At 37.1% G+C, this 20,618-nt stretch overlaps 1 protein-coding gene across 1 annotated transcript in view; it reads left to right on the forward strand.

Moving 5' to 3' along the window:
- The first annotated feature begins 319 nt into the window (after positions 1 to 319).
- The window catches only part of LOC124164511 (solute carrier family 2, facilitated glucose transporter member 1-like), a 183,993-nt gene continuing 163,694 nt past the window's right edge, over positions 320 to 20,618 (forward strand). The window contains exon 1 of the mRNA XM_046541852.1: positions 320 to 695. Coding sequence (XP_046397808.1) covers positions 498 to 695 — 198 coding nt within the window. The 5' untranslated portion in view covers positions 320 to 497. The remainder of the gene's footprint in view (positions 696 to 20,618) is intronic.

Consider the following 20,618-nt stretch of genomic DNA (forward strand, 5'->3'; position numbering starts at 1 on the left):
CCAGTGGTTAGATAATACGATCATTACGATGTCATCGTAATTTATCGTTACGATGCCATGGAAAAGAGTATTTGTTTTGTAGCGTTCGGTCGTGGCAAAAAAAAATCCCTGAAGAAAGCGAGTAGAATGAAAGGATAAAAACGGAGAGTGTAGGGAGCGGATCCTGGGTGCAGGAGGGTGTGGACCGAGTAGGTGGTGTGAGGAGGGGGAGCGGGACAGATGCGTAGACGTGGTGAACGCGCTCGGGAGCCGTGGATGTGGCAAACGACCAAGTGTAGGGAGGGAAGCCGTGAAAGATGTTTTGAACTGGGGTGTGGGAACGAAAGAGGGAGGCTTCAGTATTCTCGCGGATCTGTTCTGAGCCGGCCGCGGTGCCCTTGAGACAACTCCCCAACGGTTGACGGACCAGAAGAACGCCGACGAAAATCTCTTGACCGGAGGGTCAGTGGGTGACGCGTGTTGACCTCTACAGGCAAAGGAGAGGAGTTCGCGCGGAGATGGATCGCGAAGGCTCGCCCGACGAGGACTACGGCGTGGGTTACATCCAGGACGACCATCCGCTGGGGTCCAGCGATGCCCAGATGACCCTCCTGCAGATTCCGGGAGGAAAGGGCATCAACAGGGATTCTATCTCCTCTTCGGTCACCGATCTGAACGCCCCCATCTACGCGAGTCAGACGGCTGGCAGGCAGCACGTGAGTACTTGAACTTTTAAGGCGAGACCAGTGCGGTCAGCAATCAGGTCTGAAGGCCCGGCTATACGAAACATCAGTTCGTCCGACTAGAATTTTTGGTAAAAATCAGGTTAAAAGCCTAGTTACACGATACAGTAACTCGTACGATTTAAAGTTTATCGTGTAACCAGACCTTTAGATCTGATTTGATAAGTTTGAGAAATATTTATGCTCCTGTGGAAGCGGTGAGGATAAAAAATTGACATTGGGGATGAGGATGAGAAAGATAATACCGAAAAATGGACGCGGATGTTGAAAATCTCATCTTTAGGCAATCACAAGAATTGCTTATGTAGGTAATCATATTAAGTGTTGGTAGGTGGATAAGTTCGAGTCTCCGTGCGAGTTAATTTATGTGGATTCGTAAATATATGAACGCGTGAATCAACACGAAAATGCACCGTGTAACCACCCAACTTGTGCTAATGCATGTACAGAAAATGAAACCTGTTATAATTTGGTTCATGCATTCGTATACGTTCCGTTCCGGTCCACAAAAATCATTCATGCAAACAGGCATTAACTCGTGCATGTTAATGTACCGAGTAACCAGGCCGTTATGAAGAATTAGTCCTATTCGTTGACTGTAGTATTCAACGGCGGAGGTAATTTTTGCGGCCTGCAGGCTTCCGCGCTGATGGTCTCTACAACGCGAATTGGTCAACGGCGAATAAAAATTTTATTCCAATCGTTATGAAGTGCAACGTAAATACTGAATGGTAGGTGAACGCATGCTTAAGGTTTTTTCTTTCTTAAGAAGCCATTAGAGGTATTTTAAATTCAACTTAGGTATATCACTTTGAAATTACAAATACTTCACAGGATTTCCCAAAGAACACCCTGCGCGCAGTTTGTGATTGGCATTAGGATGTATATCAATTCATGAACAGATTCTTATCGCCTCATATCCTGAGAATTATGTATCTGATGACTGTAGAATACGATGGCGGAGGTATACGGAGGAAATCTTTGTGCATTGCCGGCTTCGGCATGGTCTCTAAGGCGCGAATTGGTCACTGGCGAATAAAAATTTAGTTCCAATCGTCACGAAGTCCAATTTAAATACTGAATAGTGGGTAAGATACTCAAATGAGTGAATTTTTAGGAAGATTTCACGATATTTTTCGCGCGGACTTGGCGTCGCCGTGGACCAGTTGTCGGTTTAAGCGGCAAAGCGGCGCACAGGTCTGGGTGGAGTCCACTGTTACACTTCCACTGAGGATTCGGAGAGGGTAGCTAGTATGCGCGGAATATTCTCATTTCTTTCCTTTGGACGAAGGCCTCTAGCAACAGATCATACAGCTAAGAACCACCTACTTTTTTATTTTTATTTATTTCCACTACCCCATAAACAGCGCATTTACGGCCTTTACAATGGGGAATTAACGATTAACAATGAAGGACATTCACACACGCCCACGCCCTGGATAAGGGTAACTTACCCAGGCGGGACTCGAACCCGCGACCTTCGGTTTGGCAGGCGAGGACTTTACCCCGCCGCCATTGAGGCCGGCTAAAATAACTTCTCCGGTCAAATGAATTTGGTGAAAACTCAACATTAAGGGTCTCCGTTTCATTGGGTTTCAGGGAAAGAAAATGACTATCTACGTCCGTACGATAAAAATTAAGATACCGGTTTCCCAAATTATACTTGGAAACACAGAAGTGCATGTACTCGAGTGTCAGAGGTTCCACCTCTGAATGTCTGCCTAGGTGGGTGCGATTAAAATACATAATCTCTATCATGTATTCGCGGTTAAAACTTTCAAGGTTATATGCAACATAGCGATAAAACGTGTTGGGTTTTCCTCCGTGTCGTATATTGAAGTATAATATTTTGGTCCTCCTCGCTAAACCAAGAAGCTAGTAGCATTAGCATCGGCTCAGCACCAACGCAGAAAAAGACCCAAAATTTTCAATCGCTTTGATCAAAGGTTTATTCTTCAATTAGCGTCAGCGAACTAAAATGACACGCCTTGATAATTTTCAGCTGACGCACAGGGTACTAACTACTCTTGGAGAAACATATGACTACTATACACTAGTTATAGACAGGAAGGATCGAAGATCGAAGACCTGCTATCACTTAATTAGACTACCTAAATAATACATCCTTCTAGCAACAGAAGAATTTGTTACGGAAAATGCTAAGAAGTAAAGCACTTGCGTGGATAAATTTGGGAACCACATAGGTACATTTATCAGGATTAATACACTAAGGTGCTGAAGTTTGTTGCAAATATGACTAATGATCGTCTTTGTAGATATTTTGTTCGCAGGATACTAAAGAAACACAAGTTCTCTTTCGTAAAATTCTCGGTTTCCACCTCATTTCAAACTTGGATTGGATTTCAATATAGTATTGAGTAAAAATCGATGAATTTCTGAGCTTAAATTTATTTAATCTGAGTTCGGTTTTAAATGTTTCTAATGTAGGTAATAATGAATAAATGCGGGAACTAATACAGTGACATTGAAATATTTAAGTACATATATGTGCTTTTTAAGGTAGGAACAGACAGCAAAGGAAAATACTTATTCACAATAATTGACACTAAGGGAAATTATAAGTTAGTCTAATGAGCAGATTTAAGCGTAACCTGGATCACATGTTAATTTGGATGACTAGGGTCAAGTAATACGAACGTATTTGTGACGCCATAAGCTTAATCGATTATCTTCAGGTTAGCCATTAATGAGGAATTCTCCAAAGAGCACGTGGCACTATTCGCGGATAAAACTCAAGACCTTGATTTCTTTTTGCGCCCAAAAGCATTCAGGTACCTCATGACCAAATCCGCCGTGTCATATATAATTATTTCGCTCTTGAGAGAAGTGGAAAGGCACGTGAGTGAAATCAGAAATTCGATATTTATACATCTTCATTCATCTGCCCAGAATACGACAGGTGCGTTTGTAGTATGGATGAATTGATTCCTATAGCATTATTTTGGAGTACCTAAGCTATTCAAATGGATGAAAATAGGGTTAAGATATGCATATTAAAGTAGAGAATAAAACTAATATTTACTTAATTAATAGAGTAAAAAATATTAACAAATAACTTAATTGACTCACTTCGTGTCCTATGCCAATTCCTTTGTGCCGATCCTGGGAAAAAAACTAAATTTCACCATTGTTTCAGACACTTAAGGAAGGCACCGGAAAACAGTTAGATGGATGAGGTGGTGTTTGTTTTGGCGGATAAAATGAGTGTTTTAGTATGTATGCCTAGTTTCAAACACTTTTTTTCGCGCATGAGGACATCGTTGAATTAGTTCTATTTATGTGCTACGTGTTATTTGTTATGCGCGGACATTCCTTAAATATCCAAGATTTTTTGTTATTCTCAAATCCGATTAGCTTATAAATCAGTTTAAAAAATATGCGAAGCTGGAGGGAAGAGTATTTCGGTTTTCGGGAAGAATGTATTTGAATAAAAACACATGCTTCATATGTGCACGGCGTTATTATTTCTCACGAAGACATTAGACCTACTTTAAATTCAACGCCGGTATATCATGATGCACAAAGGTTAAGAAAAGACTTCGCTGTTTCACAAAATAAAATATATTTGCGACCGGTTTCGATACAGCGTGATGCAGATTTCCAGATGATGATACGCTGGCCAGATGATGATACGCTGTATCGAAACCGGTCGCAAATATATTTTATTTTGTGAAACAGCGAAGTCTTTTCTTAACCTTTGTGCATCATGAAGGAGTTTCACCATGTTACGCCATCCACCATCGCATTTACGGGTATATCACTTTGAAAACATAAATATTACAACTCATTTATGAAAGAATTCTCTGCTCGCGGTATGTGATTAGCATTAGGAAGTATTTTAATCCATGAACAGCTTCTTATCAACAGTATCATGTATTTTGACTACATTTTACCCATACTTTACTCTTAATATTTACCTAATTATTAGAGTAAAAAATATTTACACATAACTTTTCGGTTTCGTCAGGGAAATTTTCATAGTTTACCTTTGTTGCTGTTTTGCCTCTCCTAAACTGGAATCGTAGGACTGACTCAGTTATGAGTGAACTCCGCAGCGCCGTGAACTTTATTAGCGAGCAGAAACGGCCTCAGGTGAATGGTGAATGCTATTAATTGACTCACTGCGTGTCCTCTGCCAATTCCTTTGCGCCGAAGACGGATAGTCACGGGATTGGCGCCAAAGTTATTGCGACGTCGTGGCATATTGCTCTCATTCGGAGGAGACAAAGATGTCCAACGGCCGGCCATGGGTAATCGAGGATTGAATTGATCCGGTCTTAAGTGCCACTCAGTGCCTCTATGTAGTGTCTGGAGATTCTTTATAGTAACTTAGACGGGTTACATCATGAAATTGCTGTTTACTTCGATCAATAGCATATAATATAGCATAGTATTATCACATCATAGTTCGCTTTTAACTAGCAAACATGTTATATTTTATTGCGCGAATAAACGCATATAAAAGGAACATGACGATGAAATGTAGCTGTAGGCATATTTTTTCCAAATTGAATTTCCAAGCAAACCAAACGAAAATCAGCTGAATACTGAATACATTATGGCCTTTTTTTTTCGCCATCAGTTTGGCGTAGTGTTTACAATTTCAGACATTTCAATGGGGATTTCAACGAGTTATTGACTTTTTATATTCGCTTTCCGCTATGTAAACTTATTACAAAAGAACACATTTTATTTTTCCTCATACTTGGTATGTTTAAAATTTCTGGCAATAAATTTATCATTGATTTGGCATTTCACGATGGGCATTTATTTCGGTTCAGCACTTTCATGCAATAACCGATTAGGGTCGGCTGAAAGTAAGGAGAATGGATATTCATCTCATTCGTTGCATGCTCATATCTTACAGCAGAGACCTTTTAGCAGCTTTTCTCGCGCAACAAGTAGTTTGGTTACGGCGAAGCCCTATTCTGTCTTAGTCAACAGGTGGCTCACTGCACCTTTTTTTTTGTAAACATAAGAAATCATCATCCCCTTCCTTTTGAACCAAGGTCAACTTTTAACAATGAATGAGGTAAATCAGTGGAGAATGCTTTCTATCAATTTTTTATTGGGATGCAATGAGAGTTGGTTATTGTTTAAGTCGTAAAAGTATATATGAATCAACATTAATATAAAAGTCCGGTAAATTCTCCCATTATTGTAAATCCGGAATTTCTCCCAGTATCAGCGAAATAGTTTGGTCCTGATTTAGATTTGATAGCACGTATTTTTCACGATATCCTCATATATAAAATTGCATATCTGATGGGTTAGATGAAGGAAAACAAGCGTTAGGCGGTATTGAAGAGAGTTACTCAATGAGGGAAGAGGGAAAGGTAGGGGTGATTACTAATCAGCAAAATGAGCCATATAAATCTTTCGTCTAACGATTATTTGTTTTTCAATTATAATCCATATGACTTTCTAAGGTAAGAGTGGCCTAAAGAAGTAACGGCTTTATTACCTTTCTGCACGAGAATTTGGTATTTGCCAATGAAATTTTCACGGAAAATATACGTTAAATATTTATTTTTTCGTGAGTCTGGAGATAAGAGCAATTTTGTACGCGGGAAATTTAAAATATATCCTTTTTTACAACCTAAACCTCGATGTTTTACCCCTCATCTTTCGGTAAGGACTAAAAATTAGGTGACGTGTAAAAAATTGAAATCAACTTAATATTTTTTGGAAAATAAAGATAATCTGCTCTATTCAGATGTAAGTAAGTTATTGGTAAAGAATTTCATGAAGTGGACGCATTTTAAAGCCATTTATTGTCCTATTAATCACGATTAGATACCTATTTGCCATGATTTGTAGGTTTTCTATGTACTCAAGCCATCTAAGGTATTTATATCACAGAAACCACTTGAGGATTTTTACAATCGTTTACCTCTTGCATAGGATTAAAAAGAACATCAAAAATGATGGGAAAGAAGAGGATATAATTTGATGCGAAGATTTTTTTGATAATATTCTATAGCGTTTTACATTTATGAGTAAAATAATTTTATTATTAAAGTGGAAATACGGTAGAATAAATTTTTAAATTTCTATCTCAAATAAAAGTGAAATCTGTTTATCTTCGAATATGTGGCTTCTATCTCTTTTTTCTCAAACATTTTCTGAGATGTGTATGTTGGGATTTCTTTCGGGTGGCATATAGTAATGGCATTTCCTTTTTAAAAAGGAGGAAATTTATTTTTGAAGACAATATTTCGTTTATTATAAACCTTTTGTGATTAAGGTACCATCCAAAACTAAAAAATATCTATTCATATGTACTAGTCGTTAACAGCAATTGACTAATATCCTTTTGGGTGTTTTCCTAAACCATAGTTAAACCATTTATAAATGCCCTACTCAATTGGTATTTAGCTGCGCATCACTGGAAACACCTTATTATGGATACCATATTAAATTATCGGCAGATTATGTTTTCTAAAACCGCTGTAAGTGAAAGTATGAATATAATTGGCCTGTATTACCCATCGTATATTTGATAAAAATATTCTAGAAACTTAGAATATGATGGTGAGCTAAGAGTTTCTCCTCCAGTAGCCTCGGAATCATGGACACTCGCCCATTGTGTGTTTTTTTTGGTTCATATCATTACGAAATAAGTTCGACCGCATAGCATTCTCCTCCTATATTACTGGGTAATTTGCCAGCGGAAATTCAGCCAAGGGAGAATCCGCCCACGACGCGACGCCACAGGCCCGACGCCTCGGAATCAGCAGACCGAGTAGTGGGTGCTTGACTCGCGCAAAGGGAAAGTGTAAAGATGGGAAGGGAGTCATCAAACCTTTCTTGGATTAGCGGAGCACTCGATGGTTTATCTATACGTACTAGAGCATCCGGCCGGCAACCGGGAGCTTTGCCTTCGTTATTTTACCATTACATATATGTTCCTATCCCTTTCTTTCCTTCTCTATGAATTTATTTGTAAAGAGAATGTCTGTTTGTTTGTCCGCTATGCATTTCCATACGGCTTCACGCATTGCAACCAAAGCTCGTACGTAGGTGCATATTATGCTCCCAAATCCCGTAGTGCTACTTGTGGTTGTGTAAAATGTGTCAGTTGCGTCGTTTTCTCATTACCGTCTGTTACGTCACGTTATGCAACTTTTGTGATAGGATATCCTGCCGGATAGGTACACTCTCAAACGTAAAACATAACTTAAAGGCTTACTTTCTACACTTCACTGTTAATCCCCTCGGTGCAAACCTTTTCGCAAGGGCATGCGATCACTGGCGGGGTATAAGCTATGTGTTCAGTGTGCGGTATACGGAAATCATTTATTCCATTGTTTGCTGTTTCTTATGTTTGCCATCATCATACCTGGTTTGCAGCTTTGCCTGAAAATCCTTCCTTGTGACCATGAATTCCATGTTCCAAAGTTTCCCACTTCTCTGGGTACTATCCATCCCTAGCAACGCCGGATGGCCTGCTAGTTTTTGATACTTCTTATGAACGAGAGTTATTACCGTTTACTTTCTGACGGGTGTTTATTGGAGCTTCCCTGAATGAACCATCACGGAATTAAGAGGGGCATACATATAATGAAACTGAGTCAGTGGGATTCTCGTTATATTGTGTTTTTACTGCTTTGAAAGTAGAAAGGACCTGGCTCGCCAGTATCTCGTCGGTCTCGGTGGCGGCGGGATAAAGTCCTTGCGTGCCATACAAGAGGTCGTGGGTTTGAATCCTACCTGGGTAGGTTGCCCCTATCAAGGGCATGAATATTTGTGAGCTTTTGATTGTTAAGTCAAAAACCTCGAGGTAAATGACCAATGTTGCTGCTTCCAGAGGTAAAGAAATAAATAAAGAAATATGAGTCAACTCCGACGTGTGAATCTGTACGTACACCAGGCTTTAACGATTTCGATATATTTCAAGGTCAATTAGAGGTATCAAAAATCGAATACTAAATCGATACAGATATTATGCAATTTCTTTATGCTTGTCAATTATATTGGTAGTCATCGAACTCGATCGACAATCGACCGATCATCGCTGATCGAAAGTCATCCATAATCAAAAATAGAGTTTTTAGTGCCTGTCATAAATAGTGGAAGCCAATGTGTCATAATTGGTGTTCGAAACCATCGATTTCGATTAAATTTATCGAAAAAGGCTTCCGAAAATAGCACGGAGGTTAAAGGGAATGGCTGCGTGTGAATGAGAGCTATTACCTTTCACTTTCTACTCGACGAGCGTTTACAGTGAGGGCCTTAAAGCACCGCCACGGAAGTACATAATAAATATAAGTTTGGATATTCGTTATATTACATTCCTATTATTATGGAATTCCAAAGAACCTGGAGAGGAGTAATAACCGAGAATTAATTTGTAACATACGTTTCTAAAACTTTTCGACGCATGCTTATCAATATAAAATATCTACCTTGAATTAGTGCCTACTCATTAACTGTTACCAGCATTAATAATTCATGAAAATCAAATAAATGTGAAAAATTAGTAAAACTAGTGGAGAAAATTAAACTGTATTCTTATAACCTGTGTATGTAAGTGCACAAACGTTCAGTAGACTAGGCATTCATTGAGTTTCCTTATCAATTTTTGGAATCTTGATAACTCCCTCTCCATTGATTTTTTGTTACTAATATTCACATTGCCTGCTTTCAATATAATAAATTAATTTACGACCCAGTGATAATTCATAATATAATTGTTAATAAAATTTTGACGACCGTAACCACGAGTAAAATTATCAGTATCATAGTTTTATTTTTATTTACATTCATCGCCCCGTTGAAAACGCTATTTGATCTTTACATTAGGGGGCTATAACAAATAACAATGGGCTGTCACAAATAAGTATGTCCTAGATAGTATCTAGCTACCCAGGCGGGACTACAAACTGCGACCGTCGCATCGGTTTGTGAGGCGAGGATTGTAGCCCGCCACCACCGAGGCCAAACCTTACTTAACAATATTTAACCATACTATACCCTAAATTTCAGATAAGTATCACTAAAATAATACCCTTGCAATCAAATTGTTATTTGAATGTAAAAGCATTGATTTATTGGTTCTTATCTGAAATGTGGCGTGTATTATAGTTAATTATACCATTTCATATGCATTACCGAACTGTATCATCAATATTTTGGCCTAAATCCCTTCATAAGGAATGCTGAACTAGATGAAAAACCAAAGATGCTCTCAATACCGAGTTTTTCGTCTCATATCAAACAGAAATTTTGAAATGGAAGAATGTAAAGTGAAGAACAGACAGGGAAAATGAAGGAGAAGGAGGCGTCGACGAGTGGCGGGTATGCGAACTAATAATAGTTTGGACGGTTGATGATCTGGGGGTGGCCATTGAGCCAATACATATTAAGACACAGGAGTGAGACGAGTGCGTCGGGGTGAAAGGGGCGTTGGGTGGACGCGAAAGAAGTTTAAGGGACATAAAAAAGTCAAAATAAGTCGTAGAAAAGGCGGTGGGATTGGTGAGAATAACTGTGAGTAGATGAGAGGAAAGGTGAGACTATTGGATTGGAAATTATTTCAGAGGCAAAAAAACTTTGATCTTTCAGTGGTGTTTAAAAGCCATAAAAAGCATTTTCATTCTTCTAATATTCTTTTAGGTGTAATTGAGCCGGTAATGTCGATGAACCTGAAAAAAATATTTAAAAGAAGTAAAACCTTTTAGAAGATTTCATCTGCGTTTTATTATAGGTAAGCTATCGATAGTAGAGCCTCATTTCAACAAACGATTGGCCCTTCTATTATATCCATAGTCTTATCAGTGTCTGTTTTAGTATATATTATACTCATGTATGTACAATCCAACTTACTTTAAGCTAGATTATTTTTGGCGAAAGTAAATGTGTATGGTAATTATACCCCTTGTAAATTTACAAATTTATTTTTAACAAATAAAATAGTGTCCCGTTTTTTAGAAGAGGATGTGAATGTCAAAAGAGGATGGGTATTCAACCCATGTTAAATATAATGTGAAACTTCGGTTGAGGTTAATTTAAATGCAAAGCAATAAAATTTGCATCGGAAAATATTTCTTGAGTGAGATGCAATAAAATATTTTTGAATATCCATGTAAAAGCTGTATTTTACTCACGAAAACTAATCTATAGGGCACTGAAATATGTATATTATCTCCATTTATGTTCTGAATTACACAGGGATGCCGACTTACAAAAAATATTGGGGGGGCCCAAACCGGGGTCCCTGCCCCGGGAAATTTTATAAGTAGTGAGTTTAAAGTTTTTTAAGCATTTTAGAAGAGTCATATGATCAACATTAGAACCCTGATAACTCAAATCTCGACATCTGGACACTAGGGGGAAAATCGACAAGCCTGACACATTTTTCCCTCACACCCATGACGAATTTTTGAGGGGGCTCGGGCACCCTCAGGCCACATGCAGTCGGCGCCACTGGAATTACATCACGATTTATTTTCTCACTGCTATCATGCTTTGAAAAATATTCTTACATGTCTCCTTCCTTTCAGGCATATTTTAATTTTGAGATAGACTTCATTCATGCTGTAGTTTGGCGACATTTTTCTCTGCACGAATAAACTTTTTGAAGCTGATGAATTTCTCGTATGTTAACTCAATGCAAAGGATTTATACTTTACAATCGAGTAAGAGTTTTTCCATTATGTTGAAATTAATCCATTTAGTGATTTGAACACTTGCCGTACGGCTGAGCAGGGAAGTTCGATGCAGAGCTTGTTGAATGCGGGTACGTGGACGGTATGGAAAGCCTGCCTAATTTTAGACGCATGTATCATATCCTAACAGTTCCTTTCTACGGATGGCCGATGCCAGAATGTCTAGGAATGACCGGAAATGAAGGATGGGGCCCGAAATTTTCGAGGCGAAGCGAAGAGAGAAACGGGTAACGAAGCAGGGCCGATACTAATAGGTATCTAGGTATTTAGAAATCTGGGTACTGCTAGCACCTTCTTATTGACCTTTGAGCATTGCGAGTGGCCCTGTAAAAAGTGGCTTCATTTCCAGAATCTGGAAATTTAGGATAACTATTTTAAGGTTAGAGTATTTTTTGCTCGGGAAAATTGTTTCAATACGCTATTTTTGTAGATTTTCACGAATATCATATCTTTAACGTTGAGCGTTATATGCAAAATACAATGTGTTGTTTCGGCTGCAATGATTTCACAATTTTGTCCTAAAGTTTATAAGTGGAAACTTACCTTGGAGATCATTTTAGAATTTTAGTTATTTTTAAATAAAAAACAGAGAATTATGTTTATCTGAAATTTGAATCATTATTAACAGAGCTGATGAAGTAACGGTGAAATTCAAACGTACTATCGTATACAGCCCAATTACGTTGCCAGTATCGTTTACAAATTGCACTAAGGTTTTTTGGAATTTAAGGGGAAGAAAGGTAGAAGCTCCTTATGGAGATCATTTACTCAATGAGAGAATGGACATTTCTTGATTAATTTCTCTCCATTTGGGTCCCAACAAGCAAGTTAAGTTGCGAGCAAGTTGCTACCTACTTGGACTTGAACTTCTATGACTTAAATGTGAATTTTGGGGGAATAACGTATAAAGTAAACCTACCAAAAATATTCCTCCCCATAGTAATCTCTCCAAATGGCACTCTTTCGTTGAGTTGATTAACCCCAAATGCTCTGCCCCCAATTAAACACAAAAAAATGACCGACTTCGGCTTTCATCTCATCGACGTTTTGTGCTGAAGAATTCCAATTTCATAAATCGCCGGTGGAATGTTTAAGTATTTATCACAGTCAATTGAATTAGAACCCCTGTGGTTAATAATTATGTTTTTCTCACAGACCTTAACAAATATTGAGTGAGATTTCCTTGCCATGCATCTTAGCTACGACTATGTTGAATGTGAAAAAATTCTGTCTTGCAGAATTTCGCACTTATGAATCGAATTTTTCTCCTTCTCATATTTCACATGCAGTACAGCTTATTCGCTAGAAGTATTTTGATTCCGATACTCTCCCTCGAATAGAAGTTTTATTTATTAATTTTTTTAATTTACAAGAATCGCAAACGCGTTAGGTTACGAGTTTCCTTCGAATATCAGAGGTGTGGTCATCGATTGACCTTTATTCCGGCTTGGAACTTTGTCTATTTGTATGGTTGTGACCGCGAGCGAATAAAACCTTCCGAAGTCCCTTTTTTAAAAGTGTTTTAAGCACTCTAACGTTCGCTGTTTTTCACTATCGTGATTTAATTATTGTTTGGTTGTAATGACAGAGCAGACAGAGAGAAACACTTTGCGAACCAATGGTGAGAAGATGGAGCTATAAAAGAGAGTAGGTTTTCACTTTCATCCGAGCAGTGGACATTGCCAAAAATACTTTCACTTTGGTCTACCTGTCCTCATGTTTAATTGTCACGTATCTCAAAAATAGCAACTTTTCACGAGAGAAAAGAAAAGATTAATTTTTTCTAATTGTACCTTCGGTAAAATTATAAACCAAAAATTCATAAAACTGAAAAATAAGCATAAACTGGCCAACATAGAGTTGTTTTTTGCTTGAAATTTTTTAATATTATTACATTTAGTTTAAGATACCTGTGTCAGGTCAGCCAAATTTTGAGATACGTGTTGTTAGAACTTAGCCATCGATATGTTACTTTTACTAAGGAGATATTCATCTGGTGTAACTGTCTGAGGAATACTTATAAAAAAATATTCACCTTCAAATAGGAAGTATATTATGAATAAAGTATTTTCCGTGACATGGAATACACACAGGATATTCTGAATCCGAACCAAGTTTCGCTATGATTTGATCTACCAAGACATCCACCATGAATTTAGATTTAAAAAAGATGATTGCAGTTTTACTCCAGTTGAGCGTGGGGCCGTGGGTGATTTTTCCCTTGGTACTCGTTTGAAACTCTGTACTTTCCGATGTATTTTCTGACAAATGTTAAGCATAGGGGCTATATAAGTTTCAATTTAATAAAGGCGTGTAATTTATTGACCGAATCTAAAAATTGCACTCATAAGATTGGTTTGTTCACTACTGTTCTTGAGCGTGCACATATCTTCATTCAATTTTCGGTGCTTGCCTCGCGGACAATCGCGCTTCGCTCATAATTAAGGTGATTACTGATTTTAGATCGGGAATTGACGCATTTAATCCATGACGTAATGCACAGGTAGGAGGCTACAGATTAAAAAATGGAATGGGCTATGTTTCTCCTAAAATCAATCATTTTCAAAAGATATGAGGTGCTGATGGTCTCTTCACTTCAACACTGTAGATGTGAGGGAAAAAATAGGCTTTTTAGTGAGTTTTTTGATTAACCTACGGCTGGCAACTAAACTTAAACTCTCCGAAGAATTTTAAAATTTATGTTAGTGAAAAAAAAATTTGAGAACAATGCTCGATGAATTAAAAAATACATATTCTCTTTGCTCATCATTTTTGGGTCGTCTTTTTTCTCTACTCAGAAAAAACAGGGTAGCCTAGTGCGGCGTTGACCTCCAGTGTGCATTTCTTAAGCACCTCGCGCGAGAAGTTTATTTATAACCGTCTCGGTTAATTGACGCCGGCGGCATTTTGTGCCATGCTTCTCTAAATTAGTCACCGAAATGACTCACGCCAGAACTGGATCGTCTGACGTGAACAAAGTAGTGCTGCGTAATGACTTAGCTTCACCATACTAGTGCGCTACCACCGCTACTTGCTACTTTATCCAAACAGCGCAAGAGAAACTGGTAGTTTCCGAATAACGTTCTGAGGAAATTGAAGACGAGTTTGAAAAATTCTTTGATTTGTAATTATTTGCTCATAAGAGAGTGTAAAGTGTAGAAAAAGTAATGCGTTTTTTGTCCTCATTTACATCCTCAGTTACGAGTACTACTTTTTAAAAGGATTTTAATTTCATTCAATAGAATTTGGCAGTACCAACCTAATTGCTTATCTATCACGTTGCATTTTAGGATTGCGTTTCCTAACATGGAAGACTGACATTGGTGAAAATTTTAGCATCAAAAATGTGGACCATGTAAGTTGCTAGGCAATCACATTCTGAACACTGTTAACAGCTGAAGTTGCTCCCCTCTATCTTAAGGTATGAATTTGGCCGTGGAATTCCCTCTTGGAAATAATTCTAATAAAGCTCAAGTCTTTCAATGAAATATTTATTCTTCAATATCTACTGAGAGGAAGAAAGATATTTTTCGATTTTATTATAGGTTATTTATTTTTCGATGATAATAGTGCGCATTACTTTAAATTAAATACCTTCCGCAAAAGCAATCAAATAAGTATGGATTTTAATATGGAAGACTTAAAGAGGTTATTTGTGGATAATTTCCCGTATTTAATATTGACAGTTTTGTCCTCTCCCGCATTGAGGCTGAAAACGCCCTTTTTATAAATAAGTATGATTTTTCAACACACGCGTAATACTAACCCAAAGAGTGAAGTTAGGTTTCATGTGGCTACCCTTTATTTAGGGGAGCTCTAGCTCGTGTACTTTTCTTAAAAACTGAATATTTTTAGGCAAACACATACACAAATCGACTCAATGCAAAAGATAAATAACGGGATATAAATTTTTGTAGATGGATATAAATTGCAATGCCAAAAACGTTAATTTCATATTTGTATTTTGTTATCTCCTCACTTATGTGTTAAATTGAGTTTCTTTAAACCAACTACCATCAATTAAATCTTACAAAATCCCCTTTAGAGAGTTTTTCCTGATATCTTTTACGTGGAATTTTTATTGCCCGGTCATAAAATTCTAGTACATTGTTCTTCTTTTGCCCTTTTCCACCTTCCCCGCCTTCCTGCCTCCTCTCCTTTGAGCCTATTCAAACACCCTTCCCCCATAACCTTGTGTCTATTCGGGGACGAAAGAAAGGCATTCCAAAATAAAAAAATGGGAGCGTTCAAGTTCGAAGCGGAGTTCACAGATTTCTCCTCCTCCATCGCCTTATGAGAATTCTGCTGCAACCCTACGAGCCGATTTCAATCCACCCTTCTTTCACTTGTGAAATAGACTTCTTCACTTCACTTAATACTTAGAGGAAAAAATATATACTTATATTTTAGAAATATCATAAGTTATTTCTCATTCAACATGATGATACTCCACCTAATAATGTGAGATAGTGCATTACATATTAGAAATAATAGTGTTGGAATAATAGCGCGTATTTGATAAAAAAAAGATGGATGTAAGTATTTGATCCTTCTCCCTCACTCCATTCTTGGTCGGGATTTCTAGAAAGTCTAATTTCTACTTCGTGAAATTCCAGATACAAATTAGAAGCCTCGATTTTTAAATTTTCCTTGTCACCACGGTGGTATTGAGTCATGTAAAAGTTACTCAAATTATAAACACAATTTTATTGGAAAAATCATCTTTATCAGTACTATCATTTACGTTAAATCCTTGCGATATATTTGAAGGTACACATTATTTAATATTTCTTCATTCATTTATTCCAAATCATTGCATACTCCATCATTCATTATTTCATATTTCTCTCGACATCATTTTATTCATAATGAATACCTGCGCGAATACTTAGGCCAAAGCAACGGTTAACACATTGATTTAGAGGTCTGATTTTTCTCTCTTAAACAAGCTGATTTTTCAACTTATTATTTGCACATAGTTAAATGCGATTCATATTTAGAGTAAGTTTTTATCCTTTAAATGGCCGTATTGCGTCTCCGTTTCTAGCCGTTAATTTTTCTGACGCAAGAGACCTTCAACACTTAAGGAATGCAATTTCAAAATGTTGCATGGCCCATGCCGCAAAAGAAAACTCGTGTAATTTTACGGGAAATTGAAGGAGGCAAAAATCCATCGATAAACATTTTTAAAAACTGTACTGCTTTCTGGCAATTTAAATCTGAAACTACTGATTTTTTCCTTACATTTTAAATTTATTCCCTATGTCACTGTTATTTTCTATAGTATAAACTTATTGGTTAATAGTTCAAATATAATTACTATATATTTGTTTCTATTGGAGCTTTAACGCTCTCGGTGCTTTTGTATTTATCGGTTTTCTCTGTTTTTAAGTCATTTAAGACTTCTTAGCCTATGGCATTAGAGTGATCAAGTTTCAGTTTTCCATATAAATCTCTTCTGATGTATGTCATAATATGAAAAACCACTTTATTTGGAGAATGTATTATAATTTTTGCATCGTAGATAATTTGGCTTTAAGGTAGTCGACTCGTAGCATATTGTACTTGAATCCTTTCATGTTCGGGGACTTTAAACGAGGTTTACGGAGGAAATACAAGGTTTTCGTGCAATTTGTAGTGTCCTCTCCTGTTGGTAGTGCAACAATTTTTATTATTATTGGCATTGAATGAATATTTATTCACGCGATTATTATTATATTAATCTATTGGACTTCGATATTTCCAGCTTTGGATTCTCATTCTCTATTGACGGGAAACCATTTTAAAACAATAATACATGAGCGAACTATAATCTATCAAATAAAAATAGGTTACAATGTTTTTGCTTCCAACTAGTTTAGTTAAGAAAGGAAAATTAAAGACAAAATTTTCATATCATGTTAAATTATTCATGGTCCTTTGGTTATCTGCAATGTATTTGTTCATTACTAAATGTAGTAGCAGCGATATTATTCGTATTCTCTTGTTTTTTTTTTCTGCACCATTCTTCTTCAGCATATCGGGGTTACATTTCCAGTCTCTTGAGCTGCGTAGCAGTGGTATTAAAGATGTCAATTTCCGTTGGCACGGTGTTCCCCGATATGCTGGTCCGGAGCATCGTGCTGCGTAGTTCGCAGGTAGACGAGTGGTGCCACCTCGCAAAATGCTCCTTTCAGCAGCAGGAGCGTGGAAATATTGTCCTCTCAAGAATTTTAGGGCCGGTAATCTATCCGTTGTCCAGTAGATGGAGAAAAATTACACTGAAAATCCTCCGTCTTTTTCAGGTGGTGCTTGGATTTTTTTAACATTGTCATGCAAAATATTGAAAATTTAACATTTATTAATTCACTAATCTGAAATTTGATCTCGTGGAATCTGATATGGAAATCCATATCCTCATATGAATCAAATTCCTCATCCTCCTAATTAATGCATTCCAGCATAATATTCTGTACGTCTGTACATTTTAAATTTATAGTATAATTCGTCGCATATTCTCTAATTAAATCCAGGAAATTCTGATTAGGCACCATATTGAAATAATATCTACCCCCGCTAAGGTACTGCATAGACGAGGCAGAAATTGCAATAGATTTTACGAATTCCTTCGATTTTCTAAGCCATGGAATCAATAAGAATCTATGGAATGTTCATATCTCATCACTATTACTTGTAATCCTGAAAATAATATTTTTTGAGTTGAAGGACCAGGAGTGGTTTTACTGTATTTTTGGATTTTCATATAGTGTAATGCCGATTTATAACTACATACATCGTTCGAGCACGCACGCTATCCTATTCTTGCACTAGTGCCTGTCATGGCATGATTTCCCACAGTCCTCAATGAGAGCAATTACGAAAATTAAACAAAATTATCTTCATATTAGTTATTATTTCGCTAAATACTATTTCTATACTAAGAAGCCCTGAACATGAGATGCTTTGCGCATCGAAATTGGTTATGATTAAACCATATTTTTAAGAAGAATTTCCAATATGTTGTAATAATCCTAAACATTTGTTTATCACTCCATATTTCATTGTACAACGTTTTCCATTTCTTTGATTTTAACACCTAGATTTGATTCGGTACCATTTTTGGATCCATTGCTGATCTCTTTTTATGTGTGACCTCTATTATTTCTTTCTCTCTTCTGCCTTCCAGCATTCATTATACACTCCTCGTCTGTTTTCTTCAACCGTCATCTCTTAATAACAGGGACAGTTCTCAACTCTAGTCAACTTAGAAAATTAAAAGCAAATACCTTCACGTCATTAATTTCTTTCTCCAAATACTATTTCATGCTAATAAATCATAAATGAGGCACCTTTCTTATTTAAATAAATAGTAATTGCACCTTTTTAAAGAAAAAACTCCAATTTATTGTGTTGCTCCTAATAATTTGTTTGACAGGCCAAGTCTCACTATCCAAGGTTCTTCATTGCTTTGATGAGGACACCTAGAATTGATGAGGTACCTTTTTTGGCTCCATTGCTGATCTCTTTTTATGTGTGACCTATTTTTTTCCTTTCTTTCTTCTGCCTTCTAGCTGTAATTCTTCTCCTCGTCTGTCCTCCTTTACCGTCATCTCTTGATAACAGGAACATTTCTCGACTCTAGTCAACTTCGAAAATTATAAACGGATATCTTCTCGTTAATAATTTCTTTCTCCAACTACTATTCCACACTAATAAATCATAAATGAGGTACCTTTATCATTTAAATCTATCGTAATTGAACATTTTAAAAGAAACAATTCCAATTTGTTGTGTTGCTCCTAAACATTTGTTTATCAGCCCAAGTTTACTATCCAAGATTCTTCATTACTCATTATTGATCTTTATACCTATTTCATTTAAATCGATCGCAATTGAACCTTTTTTAAGAAAAAATTCCAATCTGTTGCATGGCCCATAAAAATTTGTTTATCAGCCCAATTTTCACTGCTCAAGATTCTTCTTCATTGCTTTGATCAGAACACCTAGATTTGATAAGGTACCTTTTTTGGATCCATAAATGATCTCTTTTTATGTGTGACCTTTTTTTTCCTTTCTCTTTTCTGCCTTTCAGCTTCCATTATAACTCATCTCTTTATAACAGGAACAGTTCTCAACTCTAGTCAACTTCGAAAATTAAAAACATATCTTCCCGTTATTAATTTCTTTCTCCAAATACTATTCCATGCTAATAAATCATGAATGAGGTGCTTTTCTCATTTGAATCAATAGTAATTAATTAATTACTTTTTAATAAAAAATTACGATCTGTTGTATTGCTCCAAATACTTTATTTATCAACCCAAGTTTCACTTCCCAAGATTCTTCATCGCTTTGATCAGAACACGTAGATTTGATGAGGTACCTTTTTTTTTGCCTCCGAGGCTGATCTCTTTTCATGTGTGACCAATTTTTTTCCTTTCTTTCTTCTGCCTTCCAGCTTTCATTATCCACTCCTCGTCCGTTCTCCTTTACCGTCATCTCCTCTTCTTCTTCTTTTTCCTCCCCATCCCTCTCCCTCCCAATCCCCCCTTCCCCTCCTTCTTGGCCCGCAGATTTCGTCCGTCGTCCACCCTCCCGCCGACCTTGGTGGGTTTCCGCTTTGACCTCTATTCGACCTTCCCGGATTCGGCGCCTCCCTCGATCCTTTTAAGCGATCCTAACCTCGCTGGAGGCAGACTTGACGCTCGATAGGAGACACTGGGGGAACGAAATTCGTCGATCCTGCCGATGAGATAACGTCTTTCCGGACGTCTGGTCAATTTTTATGTCCTCCATCTGGATTCGCGTATGTCTACGAGTCGAATTTGTTTGACTTCCATCCCTCTGAGCGTAGCAGACCTCTCCTCTCTCTCTGTTCCTGTCGAATTTACTGGGAGAGTGGCGGCGATCATGGTTTTGATCTGAAAAAAATAATAGCAATAAATTATAGTATATATAGATATGAAAGCTGACATGGATTGATATAAAAGATTTAAACGAAGGACACACTCACATGAAAAAAACAATAATTGGTGCTAATGTAGAAAAAAAATCTTTAATAAATTAAGGTTTGTAATTAAAATTAAAAGAAATATCCATCATACTAATTTCTAGATTCACGAATACGTATCATACGAATCAAAATTATTTGACTTCCATGCCTCAGAACATAGTACATTTTCGATTCATGTTGCTTTTGATAGGGTCGACTGTGGTTTAAAAAAAA

The sequence above is a fragment of the Ischnura elegans genome, chromosome 8 (assembly GCF_921293095.1).
Source record: "Ischnura elegans chromosome 8, ioIscEleg1.1, whole genome shotgun sequence".
In the NCBI taxonomy this organism is placed as follows: domain Eukaryota; kingdom Metazoa; phylum Arthropoda; class Insecta; order Odonata; family Coenagrionidae; genus Ischnura; species Ischnura elegans.